The 18,463-nt window shown below is 29.5% G+C and overlaps 2 protein-coding genes across 2 annotated transcripts; both read right to left on the bottom strand.

Annotated features, from left to right (window-relative positions):
- Positions 1-1,716: 1,716 nt before the first annotated feature.
- Positions 1,717-5,556, bottom strand: LOC126660247 (probable sugar phosphate/phosphate translocator At3g11320). The gene is made up of 4 exons (XM_050353624.2): positions 4,782-5,556; positions 4,219-4,322; positions 3,861-4,089; positions 1,717-2,254 (listed from the first exon to the last, which is right to left on the bottom strand). The coding sequence occupies exons 1-4, from the start codon at positions 5,220-5,222 to the stop codon at positions 2,108-2,110; spliced, it is 921 nt and encodes a 306-aa protein (XP_050209581.1). The 5' UTR covers positions 5,223-5,556; the 3' UTR covers positions 1,717-2,107.
- Positions 5,557-15,784: 10,228 nt separating this feature from the next.
- LOC126660248 (60S ribosomal protein L35a-3) lies at positions 15,785-17,894 on the bottom strand. Its single transcript, XM_050353625.2, has 5 exons — positions 17,767-17,894; positions 17,613-17,648; positions 16,648-16,876; positions 16,518-16,560; positions 15,785-15,978 (listed from the first exon to the last, which is right to left on the bottom strand). Exons 1-4 carry the CDS (start codon positions 17,796-17,798, stop codon positions 16,519-16,521), a joined length of 339 nt encoding a protein of 112 aa, XP_050209582.1. The 5' UTR covers positions 17,799-17,894; the 3' UTR covers positions 15,785-15,978; position 16,518.
- Positions 17,895-18,463: the final 569 nt, after the last annotated feature.

The raw sequence follows: 18,463 nt of genomic DNA, 5'->3' as shown, positions 1-18,463 counted from the left end.
TTAATTTTAACACACATTTTGCTAGTTGGTCCGAACAACACTTAAAAATTAAAATAAATTAGGAAATATTATAAAAGTGTTGTTTTATTATCTCATTACCTATATAGTATTGAAACTTTTAAAACTAAGCATTTTACTTGTGGTTTTGAACGGCATTAAACAATGTGTGTGTGTCTATATGTATGTATGTATGTATGTATATATATATATATATATATATATATCGGACCCCCCCCCTGAAGTTAAAAGAAAATATTTCCATGTAGGGGTGTTTAAATTAATGGGCTACGAGTTAAATTGGGGGGTTTATCATGTATATTTTCTCAATTGTTTACTCTTTTTGTGCTTTATACAAAATACTTTTTTCATCCAGTAAAAACTACATTTCAGCATATTAAAAAATTTATCACATAATATATGTATGTATTCAAAATCAATAAATACATATGTTAATTTTAAATAAATTTTGAGTATATTCTAGAATATATAATTATTTTTAAAATAAAACAATTATATAAAAACAACAATATTATGATAAATGTATTTTAGATTATTAATTTTTTTAAATAAAATTGTTTTATATATTTTTTTATTTAAAAGTGTATTATATATATTTAATTGGCTTAATTTCTTAAAAATATCAAATATTTACGTTTGAGGTCGATTATAATCAAATATTTCAAAATCACCTCATTTAGCCCATTTTTGAAGTTTGTATGTTAATTATAGCCAATTTTAAAAATAATCAATTTTTTTGGTCATATTAGATCATTCAAGTGTCCACCACGTTGACAATATTTTTTAAAAATTGACTATAATTAACACAGAAACCTCCAAGACGAGGTAAATGGGGTCATTTTGAAAGATTTGCTTATAATTGATCGTAAACGTATATATTTAAATGTTTTTAAACATTATTAAACCTTTTAAATTTGGATCCCCCTAACAAAAAAGTTTGCACATACACACACACACACACACACACATATATATATATATATATATACTTGTCGGTTTGAACAATATTGAAAAGGCTTAATGTCATAAACAAATTCACCAAATTTACATGTTTTGTCATTTTAATCACACCGATTAAAAATCGTTATTTTCATATACGAACTACCAATTTTTCTCAAATCCATATACACTGTTTAAAAATCCGGTGAAAATTGCTGAGTTGGCAACCGAATAGTGAAATGTCATAATGAATCGGATATTCACACGTCATCAATTTTCACCGGATTTTTGAACGGTATATGGCTCTGAAAAAAAAAATTAATAGTTGGTTATGAAAATGACGATTTTTAAACGGCGTGATTAAAATGATAAAATGTGTAAAGTTGGTGAATTTTTATAACATTGCCCCTATTAAAAAAGACCAATTTTTAAATTCTAATCTAAAATTTATTTTTTACACAAATGCAATAAGTTAGAATATATTATATATATAATAAATTTGTTGCTCTATTATCTAATTGTATATAATTATAATTGAGTGCAATTTTATTCATTGGATAGCTCTGGATCTATAATTTTAATTTATATCATATGAAATAATTAGTTTTTAAGTTTGTAAATTTTTACTTCAAATTCAATATGTAGAAAATTGAGGAATTAAACATAAAAAAGGAAATTGATCCACTAATTCTCCACCAAAAACATAAGCCATCCACTGCAAAAATCCAAAGAAAGTACAGAGCTGTAGCAGTAAAAAAATTAGAGAATGTTTTTCTTTCATTAATTAATCAATATAAAAAATGTCAATGAACTGATTCTGTAAAGATCCAATTCTACAATAATTTTTCTGAAAGAATAACAAAATAAAAATGATGTATTCCTCTACGACCCCTAACAAGGAATAAGAGAGATAAATCAAACACTTATTTTGAGTTTTCTACTTTTTGCTAAATCCTGCACTTGTTGCTGATACAAATGGAAAACCTATTTCCAGCTTCCCCGTAAACGAAAAAAAATATATGTAGGGCAAAATCCGCAGCACCATTCACCACCCGAGCTTGCTCCGTAAGAAGGTTTCGCTGCTGTCCCGGCGCAAAAGGAAACAAAATGTGTGGAATATTTCACTTAAATTGTTTACAAACATTTCGAATCATTTGCTTCTTTTCTTCGCTTCGTTGTAAAGGATCACTCCCATGACTGTGAGAGCATAACCGAGCATACCGGTGACCGAAACAGGATTTCTGAATATCAAAATTGAAACCACAACAGCCACAGCCCCTTTTGCATTCCCCAGAACCTAATATATCAATTACAATTTTTAAATTGGTGCTTACAATGGCCGTCAAAGAAAGACATCAATAGACACGCAAAAACACAAATTTTTCAAAGATCACTAAGAAATGAAACATAAAATAAAACTCCGTCGGCCTCAAAAGTACAAAATTCGAGGAGAAGGCCATGAGAACTAGCGATTGAAATATGTAACAGAGAGATCACGAGACTGGTAAGGTCACATACGGAAAGGTTTATGCATACGCCTTCTACCACAATAGCTGCTCCAGTACATGGGCATGGTAAAGATTCACAGACAACATCTACGTAACATGGAAATGGGAAACACCAATACAGAAAACGGTGAAATATAATATTTACCAGAATAGATTAAAAGTGTAGAGTTTTGGAGTTCAGAGGGTTTTCCGAAAACAGAAAGAAAATGCTGAAGAAGCTTACGGGCAACATAGACAGACAACACAGAAACCCTAAACTGTTGCAACTTAATGCCTACCCAGAAGGACAGAAAATATATCCTGATTCTCCAACCCACAATTTTTTGAACCGCTCTCATCTCTACTCCTTTTGCATAAAATGACTTGTCCAAATTTTCAACATAAAGGAACTAACAGAAGTTTCAGCAAAAACTTAGAATATCAAATGCACCTCATAACCATTATGTTCCAAGAACTGTATATAACCACCAATCTGTCGGGTGTAGAGTTTCTCAAAACACTTGGCACGGGTTTGGAAAAGATTCAACTCCAACACAATCCTAGGATTAGACTATTCGAACAAGCTAAAGCCACAAATACACGCATGTATATGTAAAAGCAATCAGTCTCCTTGGCTAAAATAATGGATCTACTATGATGACACCAACTTCATGTGCATAATCTTCAGGAACTTCCTAATTTCCTTCCAGGACTTGTAAGTAATTGTCACCAAATTAAAACATGACTAGGGATTTCAAAGAAGCGAATGGAGGAGCACAAGTAGGGGATGATAGAGATACCAAATAAGGCAAAGTGACTGTAGGGAAAAAAGCGAAGGATCTTGCAAAATATTGTAAGAGCAGAAGAAGACACTGCAATAGCTACAACTAGGATAGACCAAACGCATTTAAACTGAGTAATTAGGCCTGGTCAAATATTTGAAAATCTACTGGTAACAACATTAGAAAACATCAATTATGTAATCATCCTTTTGAACCAACATGGTCCACCACTCCACGAGTTTTCAAGCAATAACAATTTCCTAAGTTGCAATTCTCAATTTTCAAACCAACTCAAATTGCATATTGCTTCCTTGATGCTACTGATCTACACAGCTCTAGGAGAAATGCATTCTAAGAACTAGTATATATAATCATGCAATTGCATAATTTTTGTGGAGATTAAAGCAGAAACTAGCACCAAGGAGTAATTTAATCCATAAGAAAAGAGAAGGAAAAAGTCCACTACACTAACTATCTACCAAGGAAGTCTCATGAATTATATTCAGTCAACGTGCTAAATGATCACACTCGTTAATTTTTTCCAAGCAAACAAAACCTTTTGTTTTCTTAAAGGCCATTCCTTAATGCAAAACAAAATAACAATAACAAGCAAAGATGAAAAAGTTAGAAATACCTGTAAGGTCAAAGCACTTGTGTGCTTCGTGACCAAGAAATTGGTCAAATTTACAAAGTATGCCAGCGCTGAGTTGAATAGCAGATACCAGACAATCTTGATATCATCTCTGGCTAGAGCCAGTGTGATGCCAACCACATTATCTTCCATAATCAGAGTTGCAGGCAGTAAGAAAACAACAGCTATAGGAGCCATGTACAAAAGGAGGTTCATCGAATTCAGCTTCTCCCTATTAAAGTAGGTTACACGCGTTTGAGATCAGTAACCATCATCTTTCAAATATATTTAGAAATACAAAAAAGAAAACAGAGCTACAGTTTCTTGCTACAATGCAAAAAACAGAACACAAGAACCTTACCCCTCAGAAGAAAGTAGAATTCCTTGCAGCACCGATTTGAGTGCCCTTGCAGCCGTAGCAGCAATGCATATGATAAAACCAAATAGATGAAAACTCGGTTCACCCTGTAGCCATAGAAGAACAATTACTTAGCTGACATATAATTAGACTAGCTCAAACAAATGTATAAGTATCAAACAAAGCCGATAATCATATAATACAAAACACTCCGCCGAGCACTAGAATTAACCCAAAAGCTATATTTTTTTTCCTCCTATCATCACTTTTTCTACACAGAAACTCCACTAATATACGCACAAAACGGAATGGATTACACGCCACTAGCCACTACTTCAATTCAAATTCACACAACTACACTAGAATTTAACTAAATCCCATTAACCATATCTATGGTAGCTATAAATTCAACCAATTCCGTAAATGAAAAAGCAACCAACTTTAATTACCAGTTCACCAATCAAAACTAAGCCAATTCAACAATGATCACAACAAAAACACCCACAGCTAAAAAAAGCAAAAAATCAACTAAAACAACCAATCCAAAACACAAAAATTACACATACCCCACTAGCAATGACAACTCCAGTAACAACAGGTACCAAGGTGACATAAGTAAGCCAAGCCTCCCTCTTAAGAGTGATCAAATAAGCGAAAATCGCAGTGAAAAACGGCGTCGTAGCCCCAATAGCTTGATTAAACGAAACAGGAAGAAACCTCAACGAAATATTCCCAAAAACAACAGAAACACAAAAAACTAAACTCAAAGCAGAGATCTTCAGAAACTGAAGCCGAGACCGAATGGTTTGCATTGGTACCATTTTTAACCAAGCAATCGCAACATAACTTAGTAAACTACAGGCAGTCATGTGACACATGGTTAGAAAAATTGGGTATTTGAAACCGTAATTTGATAATAAATACTTGTTTAGTAATAACACTCCTATGTTTGAGGAGTACCATGATGTTACTAATCCTATTGTGAAAAATCTTGAGGTGGGCTTCATTGTTTTTTGATTATAAGAAAAATTGAGATCTGGGTTTTGATGGGAATTTGAAGATTTTAACTGGGTTGTCGTTGGTTTTTGATTTGGTTATGGATCTGAAGTGGGTGATTTTCCATGGATCTGTAGCATTGAGAGGGGGAAATTACGGAATTGCCCAGGAAATGTGAGATTGAGAAATGGAATTATTTGGGGTTGGAAATGGAATTGGGGGATATAAAGGGGAAATTGAGCAGAAAAGGAAGAAGAAGAAAATGGAGGAGAGGAGGAGGAGGAGGAGGAGACGAGGTGGTAAACGCGTGAGGAAGGAAGGGGTTTTTTTATATTTTGTTATTATTGTATTTTTTATTTGTTGTGTTTATTTATTTAAGTTTTTGTTTATTTTTGTTTGATTTGTGGTGAAATTGTGGTTTGACTTTTTTGAGGCATAATTAGGACTTTAATTATTTCTTCAAAGTATTTATTATCTTGTTAAATTTTGGTCGAGAAAGATAAATTTTTATTGCCTAAATTGTACGTTAGAAAGTTTTGTACACATTTAATGTGTATGCTCATTCCATAATTAGAATATAATTTATATATTTTACAGATAAAAAATATAAAAAAATTATGTACTAAATACCGCTAATTAAATAAATTAAATATAATATTATTTTTTATAGCGGTTATTAAATAGGAAACTATCAACCACAAGCTATGAAGCACGAAAACTTCGATAAAGTTGCGTGTCCCGTTTCGGAAACGTTTCAGAAACCGGAAACTCTCAGAAACTCTCGGAAACTCAAAAGGAAACGTTTCTGGCCGTTTCCATAAATAAAAAAATTATATAATTATAAAAAAATCCTCAATAAATAATTTTTATGAATCAATTACCCACAATTTTTATTACTTATTTTATCTATAATATAGCTTATTTTCTTATTTTTGTTGGATTTAATTATGTTTGATTTATTTTATTAATTGGCATAAATATATAAATAAAATTTTATATATATATAGCATTTTATAATTTCTAATATTATAAATATATACTTATATTTTTATTATTTACACGTTTCGTGTTTTTTATTTTAAAAATTGCCGTTTCCCCGTGTCCGTTTCGTATCGTTTCCGTTTCCCGTTTCCGTTTCCGTGCTACATAGACCATAAGAAAAGTTTAGTCGGTTTTAATTGTGCACCATAAGTATGGAACAAAAGTCTTCGTTACCGATTCGAATCGCACATTTCATATAGGAGTTGTTAGAAGCATTTGAATCAGCCGTTAAGGTCTGTTAAGTGGAAGGCCCGACTGATTGGAAGCTGAAACTAGTCTTCCCGGAATTTATTTAGGTGATAGGATTCTCCGTGCTAAAAAGGTGGTCGAGCTCCATCAGAGTTCCCAGTAATTAAAAAGATTATAAACATAATCGAAAGTGGTAAAAATTAAAAAGAAATTGGGTTATTATGTATTTGGTTATTGTTGGAAAGTTATTGAATTTAAAAAAAATTAAAAAGGAAAAAGTGCCTTGTAATTTGAAATGAGAAGATAGAGAGTTTTGTGGGTTTCCCACATTGCTTAGAAAAACTCAATACATTGGGTTTATAAACTTGGTCTTTCTCATATGGGTTTGGGGGCCAAGGGGTACCCAATTTTGTGAACGGGCTAGGAGTTACATCCTACCCGATTTACCACGCGCCGTTCGTCCGGTCGGCCGGCCTGATCTGGGATGGGTGGTTCGGTTCGGTTCGGCTAGCACTTTATTTTTTGCATATAAAAGTATTAATAATTTTTTATTTAATTCTTTTGTAACTGTTTTGACTCTCTGAATTTACCTCTCCACGTTTTTGACTGTTGCTGTTTTCCCTCATCAATCAGAAAACGTTTTCTGTATTAATTATTTACACAACAGCTACATTTTCTTAGCCTATATATACTGGCTTCACTTTTCATTTGAAAACACACAAAAACACAGAAACACAGAGCAATACGAAGAAAGTGTTTTAGAGCTGATTTTACAGTGCAGTGTGATCAGTATTTCCGGCTGTTTTATCTTAGGGACGCCGCGGTTGATAGTCAGCTTTGCACCACCGAGCTGTGCCGCGAAACGTTTAAAAGAGATCGACCTAATCCGCGATCAGCCTCATCATATTCAGTTTTACAGCAATTGTCCAACAATTATTGCAAAGCCAAGAATTTTTTTTACTCCAAATGTAGTTTATTTAACAAAACAAGCCAACAATATAAATAGAATCAAAAAAATACAAAGCAAAAGATTGGCCAGGATGACATAATCAAAGTGGATCATTAGTCTTGACAATATCTTGTATAAATTGATTTCTTTTACTTTTTTTTTATGGAAAAAAAAACTTACTGTTCATTGTTTTACTTAATTATTCTAATAAAAAATTTACTGTGTATAAAATTAAAACTTACTGTTCATTGTTTATAAAGTTTATAATTTTTTTATAAAAAAACATAAATTTATAAATTAATATTCAAAGTAAAATATTATTTTGAAATGTTATAAAATTGTAAATTCTAAATTATATTGAAATTTTAATTCAACATATTGTAGTATTTTATATGCATACATCATCGTATTTTTATTTAATATTTATGATTATTAAAAATATTATCTAATTCAAACAAAAAAATTGACTTTTAGTATAATCATTTTATAAAAAAGTTATCTGAGTTTGAATTTTATATAAATTTATTTATACAGACTCTTTAAACTGAAATAAAAAGAAAATGGTAGCGACCCAATAATTAGGTATTGAAACACAATAGCATAAATTGGTAGATATCAATTGGAATTTACAGCTATGAATTCCATTAATTGGACCATATAATATTTAGTTCATTTATCATATTTACAATAAAGCTTACACGTTAGGCTGCTGCCTTGCCTTGACCAGTTTATTATTAATTTCATCCAACTTCAAGTAAAAATTATTAATATACCCACATTTGTTGTGTGATTTTTCTACCTCTAAGTGATATATTTGATGGATAATTATAAAATGAAGGCATACCTCATTTACTAATACTTTATCATTTTAAAATTACATTAGTTTGGTGTATCTTCTTTTCAAGTGTTGTCAAATATATTTATATTTATTTGTAATTAAGGTGACGAGGTATTGTATAAATCAAGTAGGATAAATTATGTACACATGAACGTATAATGTTATATCTTGTCAGTTTAAACAAGTTGTTGGTATATTCACCACACTTAAAAAACCGATAAACATAATACGTATAGTAAATGGGACATACTTATAGATAAATAAATACATCTAAAATAATAAAGCATATCTCAAAATTTTGTTACAAAATTTTAAACTGTAACAACATCAAAGATCTTCTAGCTTGTGCCTTTTATATAAAAAACTTACTACTCCTTAATATTAATTGCTAGTTTTGTCCGTAGTTTATACAGGGAGCTAATAGAACAGGATTATTAAAGTATGTATTAACCGGGTCTTTTTTGGAAATAAAAAGGCAACTCCAACAGTAACTGACAGTCTATATCGACTAGAAATGAAATACTAGACTTGATCATTCAAAATTTCCCTTTTTTAATTTCTTCTTTTTATGTTTATGAGCTAAACTTTCAAAATCGTTAATTTTAATTAATTTTTTATTTTTTAGTTTTATCGAATTTCTCAATGTAACCGTTTTAATCATAACAATTTGTTCAAATTTATTTTGAAAAAAATCAAATGTGCCCTTGATATTATTTTTTATTATTCTAATTTTTCTTGTTACTATAAAAATTCCAAACATGAAAAGCATATTTGAATTTTTTTCATTTCAGTTTAAACAAATTGCTACAACTTAAACTAAAATCAAAAGATGAGCTAAAAATTGACGATTTTAAAAGTTTAGATCATAAAAAAAGTAAGAACGAAAATGAAGTTTTCTTCAAATATTAAGCCTAATATTATTATTAGAGCAATTAAGAGATATCAAATGATATTCAATAGCTCGCAATAATTCTTTCAATAGTTTAATTGTAAACATATAAATGTATCAATATTTTTTTTCCAAATCCAAACAAGCAAAATTCTTATTTTCTATCCATTTTTTTCCTTCTCCTATTAGCTGCAAATTAAGCCAACCCTAAATCTATAAATCAATTAGCTTTAATTATTTTAGGAACCATCAATCTCAAATAAGCATTTTGATAATATCCCAAGTATGAAAAGGAGTATTTCAATACTAGTCGTAAGCCCCGCGCATTTGCGCGGATCAAATTTATATATAATTTAAAGTATGATAAAATTTTAAAAATATAAATAATGTCAAAAAATTAAAGCGTTGTAATTTGTAAACTAATAAAATAATAATATTAAAATGCATTCCAATAATCTTAGTAATTGATTTTTAAAATTAAAATATATTTTAATAACATTTTAATTTTTAAATTATATCCAATTTGAAAGTTTTAAAATTTTATTTTTATATCCAAACTTTTCAATTTTTTATCAATTGTGACTAAACGTTTATATAAACGTTTTTTAGAAATTAGACATTTTTTTCATATTTGGTCGTAATTGATAAAATATGTATATGTTTGAATTTGAAAATGAAACTCAAAATTCTGGTTACAATTGCAAAAAAGATGATTTTATATTAGACGTAATTGTAAAAATTAAAAAATTTGGTTGTAATTAATATAAGATATAAATATTTACATTTAAAAAATGATAGGCTTTAGTAAAATTCTTAAATGAGCTATTACATTAAAAAAACGACATAATAGATATTAGCACTTTTAAAGCTTATTTTGAAATTAAAATATCAACTGATATAAAGTTTTGTACTTTTTTATACTGATGAATCCATAGTCTATTTATTGGATTTGCAAGGTTATACATACTAATTGCTTTCACCAAATTAGTTAGTAAGGTTATAATATATATCTTTACATTAATTAAATATTATCCCATTTCTAAAGTTATACATACAAAAAAAAACCATACAATATTTCACTACAAATCATCCATATTAAATAAATCAATAAATGAACTTGATATAATAAAACAAATCCTAGCCGCACATCATCCATCTCCAACAAAGAAACTAACCCTATTCTTGGCTTTCTTTAAGGCCACCTTCCGATCAATATTTGATCGGCGGTGGTCTCATTTTTCTTTAATTCAGTTTTTATTTATATATTTATATATAATCGTTGTCTTTTGTTATTTTATATTTTTATTTATGGTTGTTCTTATCTCTCCTTCTATAGAATTTATATTTCCCTTCGTGGAAATTTTATATTACCCTTTATGGGATTTCATGTTCCTTTTGTGGATCTTCTATTGCGGTGCATGTCTGAATTGTTTATGATGGAATTTTTGTTTTTAGGTTTTCAATTGAATTCATTCAAAGATATAATCCAGTTGAACAATTCAGGTTGAAACTGTCAGAACTGTAGATTGTATTTTGATAAAGTGCACTTTGAATCTAATGCCCAATTGACGAAATTCAAATCAGTTGCTTTCAGAAGACATCGTAATGCTTTATCAACAATTTGCAATTTTCGATTTCATATTGCTATCGGAAATTCTTATCTCATTTATTTATGCAAGAGGGTTGCAGCCTTTGTTTATTTATTTGTCTTTTAATGTATTCGCAAGAAGTTATATGCTTGAATTGTAATATTTTTTCTAGTGCTGCAATAAAGTCCTACATTTCTTCTAAAAAAATAAAAAAAATCAAAAGATCGTCAAAAAAAAAAATATGTAATATTTATTATCTTTTCACTACTTAAAAAAATAAACGAAATAAGAAAAAGATCAGAAATAAAAGGAGATCTAGTTTGAATTTAAGCTATATTATTAATGCACACTTACATATTAATTATGAAAATATGCGGATCTCATTAGCTTTTTCATTTTAGCATTTGCATAGTTATCTTTGTTATTCTAACAATTAAACTAATGTACTTTTAAATTTTAACCTCCCTTTGTCAATTGTGTGCAGTGAAAATTTGTGCAAAAAGAATTTTCATATTCAAAACAATAGTTAAATTCATTTAAAGATATAAAAAATACTCTATCAGTTGATTATGGTCGTATTATATGGAATATATACATTAAATTTCTGAAGAAATCATTATAGTACAAAAATAATAAAGTACAATATAATTTATAATTCACAAGATATTGCAGCTTAACATCAGTTAAAGAAAGAAAGTTTTATTTCTTCACTTACAATGCAGAGAAAACATAAAAAAATCATACCGCTAATTAAGTATCAATATTTGAAAATGTGTACTTCATTCTCTTTGATATAATTTCCCCGTTTTCAATACAATAATAAAAAATGAAATATATGTATTAGCAGTTAATTTAGCAGATAAAAAAACAAAAAAAAAACAAAAATATCACATAGAAACTTAAAAGATAAAATAAGTAAAAAAAGAGAAAAAAGCATATAAAAATATTATATCAAATAAGAAAAGACAGTGTTTATCAAACTGTAGTTTAACTCCTGCTTTTGTTTGTCATTATCAAAATTTATTTAAGATGAAGACTTATTCAGTTAGAGGTAACAGTGAACCCAACAGAGCTATGTCTTTTTATTTTCAAAATATAAAACCAAATAACATAACTACATTTTCAAATCATTCCAAGAATTCTCTTTCTGAGCCAAAATCAAATTACCTCAATTTATAATGTAACCGAAACAAACTCTTTAATTCAATCTTACTCAAAAATTCCAAAACTCTTTGAGGTAGTTTATCACTTATCTTAATGACAATTATTCTTCCGCTACAAATTTCATAAGTCATTCTGATTCACAAAATATAACCATGTATGATACTTATTGATAGCAAGAGTAATCATCATTTAATAATATGTACAAAATACAATAATATATTACAATTCGTTCAATCATTCAAAGGCATATTAAAGCCCCAATAGATTGTAGAACAATTAAACATACCTTCTATTTGCTGTTTATGAATAGTTTCTCCTCTATAAAATAAATAAATTAACATGATGCACGGTTTGGAATCTGGAGACTGCACGGCTTGGAATTGAAAGGAAATTAAAAATAAATAAAATAGATAGTTTATATAGATTAGGATATTGATATAGATTAGAACTCATAACAAAACTTCAATTAAATAATTAAATTAAATTAAATATTTTAAAAAAAGTGGAGACTATGAGAATGCTCTATTTGGTGAGAATCAATGAGAGCTCTCCGTTGGTCCTCTCAATTATATTATATATAGATATAGATTCAATGACATCAAATATATTTACTCCCTCCGTCCCACTTTAGAAGTCCCATTTGACTTTACACACATATTAAGAAAACATTAGTTATTCTTGTCTTTTCATGTTTTTTCATGTTTTGCCCCTATTAATGATAGTAGAATTTTTCATAGAACTCTTTTAAGATAACTAAAATAAGGGTAAAATGGGGCATTTAATGGAAAAATATTCTAAAAATAGTAATAAAACTTTTTAAATGGGACATCTCAAAATAGAATATGGGACTTCTTAAACGGGACGGAGGGAGTATAAATCATAGATGATTCACAAATAAACAATTGAAAGTTTGACTATATTTCTTTCAACGTAAACAGTTTTTTTAATACAAATTCATCCAATGCTCAAAGTCATTATCTCGATTAATTCATATCGAGCCAGATAAAGCCCACTAACAATGGCGGACCTAAACAAAAATATTCAGAGAGGGCATTATAAATTATAATTTTAATCGTAATTTGAAAATATAAAATATATATTAATATATTAATATTTCAGTTATTATCATAGTAAACTTAATGTAATTGTATAAAATTTACATATTTGATATCGAAATATAAGTTAAATATATAGTAAAAAAAGGACCGCATAAGATATTATAAAAAACTAAAATTAAATTTTATTATTGAAATAAAAATTAATCCATATATAATTAACTATAAATCCACTAAAAAGTTATTTTACACTTAGAATTTTAAATCCGAGACCAGAGAAAATAAACTCTTGCAACTCTATTTGGCTACATTTTGAGGTATGCAAATCACAATTGATGCCCTAAATTACAAATTGGTACTAAACCTAACCATATATTATTCTCCTGACCAAATAATCCATAAATATTTTGTTCATTTGTCAATGGTAGTTATGGAACATGTTCTACTTCTAATCTAGTCAACTTTAGGATACTTTTCAAAGAGAAGGCAAGCAAAAAGCCAAGGATTAAGCATTTTTTCTTTTCTTTGTTAGAACGATGAAAGAGACATTATTATATTTATCCCAATGTTTTAAAAATCAAACCAGGAATTAAACTGATATAATCATTAATTCAAATTTCAAGTGATACAACCATTGTAATCACCCGTTGAACGAGTGGATAGATCATAATTTTATTTGACCCCCGAATTTAACTTTACGAGTGGATAGATCATAATTTTATTTGACCCCCGGATTTAACTTTTAATTCAGGGTTAGTTCCATTAAAAATGTCGAACTTTACAAGAAGTTTTATTTTAATCACGATTTTTAAAACAGGTCACTATAAAAATGAATTGGTCACGTCTTGCGTGGATCTGTTCTTGGAACAGATCCATAAGGGTGACCGAAAAATTTCCGGTCATCTTTCACTCGGAGAAGATAACCGAAAAATTTTCCGGCGGTGGTGGGGTGAAGTTGGTTTGGGTTTGAACGGGTTGTTGGATTTTGGGTTGAATATTTTAATTTAATCAGATATTATATTTATAGGTGTTTTGAATATTTTGAATATTTTTGTCTTTTGATAACGTGTCAACTGACACATGGCGCTGTCAATTTTTTTTTTAAAGACAGCCGCAAAAGAAAAAACGGCGCTGGGGGTATTTTTTGTACATAAAGGTCATGGTGAGCGCCGCCACAAAGATCAGGGGATTTTATGCCCGTTTTTAAACATTATGGAATGTTGGTGCACATACCCTCAAATGTCAGGGGCCATGGATGATTAATAGCCTGATTACAACGAATAAGAAAAGATTCGAAACTTCTGAATTTAAATAGTACTCCCTCCGTCCCACTTTAGAAGTCCCATTTGACTTTACACACAGATTAAGAAAACATTAATTATTCTTGTCTTTTCATATTTTTTCATGTTTTGCCCCTATTAATGATAGTGGAATTTTCCATAGAACTCTTTTAAGATAACTAAAGTAAGGGTAAAATGGGGTATTTAATGGCAAAATATTCTAAAAATAGTAATGGGACTTTTTAAATGGGACATCCCAAAATAGAATATGAGACTTGATAAACGGGACGGAGGGAGTACATCTTTGTCACTAGACTATACCTATAGAGACCAAAAACTAATAAATAAATTTCCCTAAAATCATGATCAATAATTTGCATATTTATTAATTTCTCTAAAGTCCACTCTTCAATCGACTCACACTTTCCTTCCAAATCCATCCCAGCTTACGTAAACCTTTTTCTATAATCGCGCATGATAAGCTGAGGAAAAGGATAGGTTTGCTTAAATTTGAAACTTTTGTATAGCAAATGCTGCAATTTGCAAACTTGAAGGGCATGTGCATGTGAAATCTCACAACTTTCACAACATCAAGTAATTGATCAATACTTTGACAAAAAAAAAAAGTAATTGATCAATAAATTAAATACAATTTCTTTAATAGAAATGGAAGTTTCGTACAATCTTAGAATTCTGTAGATTAATAGATACCTCAAGTCCTCTCCAACTATGTTGTTTTACTTTGAATTGCATCGATCAGTTCGGTTTGAAATAGACAAAAACCGACTAAACCAAAATATCAATTGTTTAAACCAAACCAAACTATATACTATAAATTTAACCCGACACCAAACCAAACTGAATTATTTAGTTGATTTGCTCCAGTTTGAATAAAAAATTCATATACAATAATTGTAAGCATTAATCTAAAAAGCTATAATTGATCTTTTGTTGTTTTAATATATAATTTAAATTATTCAAAACAAATGAAAAACAATCATTAGTAAGAATACAATCTCAACCGAACCATATATTCCAATCACCAAAACATTCTTTATAAATTCAAGTTGATTTGAGTTGATTTCTTGGAGCAATTGGTTTTTGCACACAACTAATCATTATAGGTTAGCCTAAGGTTGCATTCAAATTAAATAATATAGAAACACCCACTTAATAATATAATAGTAACATAAAAACAATCGTGAAGAAAAGTCGGTAAGCTCTAGAATTTAGCCAAACCAATGTGTCGGTGGCATATAAAAATGTTGAAATTGTAAGACTAAGAGCACATGAGAAAACTCAAAATAAAAAAACATGATGTGACAATATATATTCTAGAATTAAATGCACTTCTAAAAGAGTTAGGCAAAAAAAAGCTTCAAACCCTAGTCTAAACAGAGATACAGACCATACAAACTTTAATGGTTTTTCGTTCTCCATCATCAACTTGCAACCATTCAAGAGACACAATAAGTCTTATGTCGATAAGATAAATAATGGAAATAAAAAGGTATATACACAGATTGGCAGAGTCAAAACCCGAAACCTTAAATTAAGGCATAAATTATAAACTAGATCATTCCAAAAAGGTGCAAAACTCTAACTGAGATTAATAAGTATGCAAAAAAATTGTTAAATTCAACATTCTAACAACAAAACTCCGCAAACATTTGAAAGTGCAGAACACATTTAAACTTAAATTATAAAACAAGTAACAGTAGATCCCTCTAAGTAAACCATGAACTCCATCGGCCATCAAGGAATCTTGAGAGTCTGCAAGAGAATCAGTAATTAGAATACTGTCTACACATGCTAATACAGTCAATGGTAATGCATACTACTAAATAACAAAGAATATTATATCGAAACCTTACAATCAAATCATTACAGAAAGAACACACAAGAAAGTACCAATAACCTAACGAAGTAAAGCAGCCTCGCTATATATAAAGCCAAAAGCATCAAAAACATTGTAGCAGGCTAAATGGAAATTTACCGTCAATAATTAATTGGTACTTTTAATAAAAAAGAATCACCTAAAACGGACCTGAATTATAAAATAGATGCTCATTTCATCAAACAAATCTCAAAAGGTTATCAAACAAGACAACAAGCAATAATGTCGAATATACAAAATGTTACAAGCCCAATCCCAAAAATAACAGTCAGGTAGCCAATACCTCATCTTTGACAACAAATCTCAAACAATTTTCAAACAAGACAACAAGCAGAAGTATAAAATTTATGAAATGTTACAAGCAAATCCCAAAAAGATCAAGAAATAAAGAAAACAAAAAACGAATGATCAGTACCTTAGATATTGCTGGGGTACATGAAAACTCGAACCTTATCACCCTGCAAATGAAACAAAACTCAGTAATTAGAAAATAAGACATACAATTCATGGATAAGTGATCGTAATATTTTACTCTCTTAACATACCATGGATCTTGGTGGCAAGTTTGACTTGAACTTGGCTCTAACAACACCACTGTTACCATGTGGTCTAGCAACCTTCCCCCAGATGCAACGGTAGTGCGATCCATTCTTCTTCACCTTGGCCTTGTAGACATAAGCCATGCGCTTGCCTGCATACCAGGTGACCTCTTCCTTGGTGTTCACTCCCTCAATCTGGATCAATGAGGTGTTTGGGTATTGGTTTGACTTGGATCTAACAATCAATTTCAGACACATTATTTAACAAAAGTTCCACTAATGAACATGGATTATCACAATTGAAGAGACAGTTATATAAGAAATATTTTCAACAGAACTGATCAAAGATTTATCTTTAAATATGACTCAAGAAAGGTAATAATGCTTCCGGCAAAAATATTTACTGATAAAGCTGCAATATATTAGTTTCAAACCCAGCTTAAATCAATATATTCCACCATGCTATAATACTATGCAAATTAGCATCACAGATCAAATTCATGATCCTACCTTTCTTCAGTGGCAAAATCTCAGTAACATGGACAAACAAAAAATAACATATCAACTACAAATCACTACTGCAAGGATTAGCTCTTACACGCTATCGTTTTCTAACACCTTTCAAAAATCAGTTACAATCCAGGTGAAAATCAGCAACTCATACAAAAATGAATTACCAACAGTAACACATTTCTCAATTTCTTCACTATCAGCTTTACTATTCCAAAACCATTGACCACATTACATAACTGATATAAAAAATAAGATTTTACATATTATAAAATTTAATATAAATTTCGCAATTTCTTCACTATGAGCTTCAACACAAAAAAAACGACATTTAAAACCAATTAGTAATCAACTCAAATTCCTTCATCTTTCCAGATTATAAGTTTCAATTAAGCCACAGAAATGAACAAAATAATTTAAAAAACATGTAAAAAAAAAGATTTACTGATTGTAATCCTTACCTCTTGTAACCCAAGATTGTTCCTCTGACATAGAGTCTGCAAACACATACAAAACATAACTTAAAATTAAAATTTGAAGAAACGCACAATAATTGAAGCTTTTTAGGCTTAGAAAAAAATTGAAAAAATTAGGGTTTTGAGTAGATCGGCGAACCTGATTCTTTCTCCTTGACTACCCTTCACCATTTTGCTTGATTTCTTGAGGCTAAGCTGAGCTCTGTGAGTGGCGACGGTGCCCTTACTGTGAGTGAATGAAAGCTAAAACCCTAATTTATTGTTCTTCGACTTATATAGAGAACGTGATATAAGTTTTATTAGGGTTGTGGTATGGGCCTCTAAACCCAAGTAGCTGTAGATTGACAATAGATATATAAATGGGCCATTTGCAAGCCCATCGAAGTATTAATGTCGTTTTTCAATTTAAAATATATAACACATTTTTTTTAGGGGAAATATTTTATTTGTTGGATTAGTACATATACTTCAAGAAATCTAAATTATAGTGTTTTCAAACTATAACCGTGCCTTGAATCCTCTTTAGCATGCTAAGGAAAGACTAATTTTTTAATTGTAATATCCTTTAAAATTAATGTCTAAAATAAAATGTCTAATCACTTAGGTTATGCTTTTAAAGTACCATTTCATATGCCTTCTACAAAAAAAAATTAACTTTTTTAATTTTTGGTGACATGATTAAATGTCAAGAACAAATTTATATAGTTTGATGGTAAAACTTCTATATGAAAAACAAAAATATAAAATAACCTTTTTTCTCTTGACCAATACTAATTGATGACTTATTAGAGAACAATAATTAAATTACACCAAAAATATTAAGAATAAAGAGGCTC

This window comes from Mercurialis annua, linkage group LG8 (genome assembly GCF_937616625.2).
Source record: "Mercurialis annua linkage group LG8, ddMerAnnu1.2, whole genome shotgun sequence".
Taxonomy (NCBI): Eukaryota; Viridiplantae; Streptophyta; class Magnoliopsida; order Malpighiales; family Euphorbiaceae; genus Mercurialis; species Mercurialis annua.
This window is presented reverse-complemented; position numbering and strand designations above follow the sequence as displayed.

Excerpts from the sequence above, each read along its gene's own strand:
- LOC126660247 (XM_050353624.2), bottom strand. The coding sequence starts at position 5,222 with ATGAAGCCCACCTCAAGATTTTTCACAATAGGATTAGTAACATCATGG. Across the intron at positions 4,090-4,218 it reads ATTCTACTTTCTTCTGAGGG|GGAGAAGCTGAATTCGATGA; the intron begins GTAAGGTTCTTG and ends CTACTTTAATAG. Across the intron at positions 2,255-3,860 it reads CAAGTGCTTTGACCTTACAG|GTTCTGGGGAATGCAAAAGG; the intron begins GTATTTCTAACT and ends TTGATATATTAG.
- LOC126660248 (XM_050353625.2), bottom strand. The coding sequence starts at position 17,798 with ATGGTGAAGGGTAGTCAAGGAGAAAGAATCAG. Across the intron at positions 17,649-17,766 it reads AGTCAAGGAGAAAGAATCAG|ACTCTATGTCAGAGGAACAA; the intron begins GTTCGCCGATCT and ends ATGTGTTTGCAG. Across the intron at positions 16,877-17,612 it reads ACAATCTTGGGTTACAAGAG|ATCCAAGTCAAACCAATACC; the intron begins GTAAGGATTACA and ends ATTGATTGTTAG.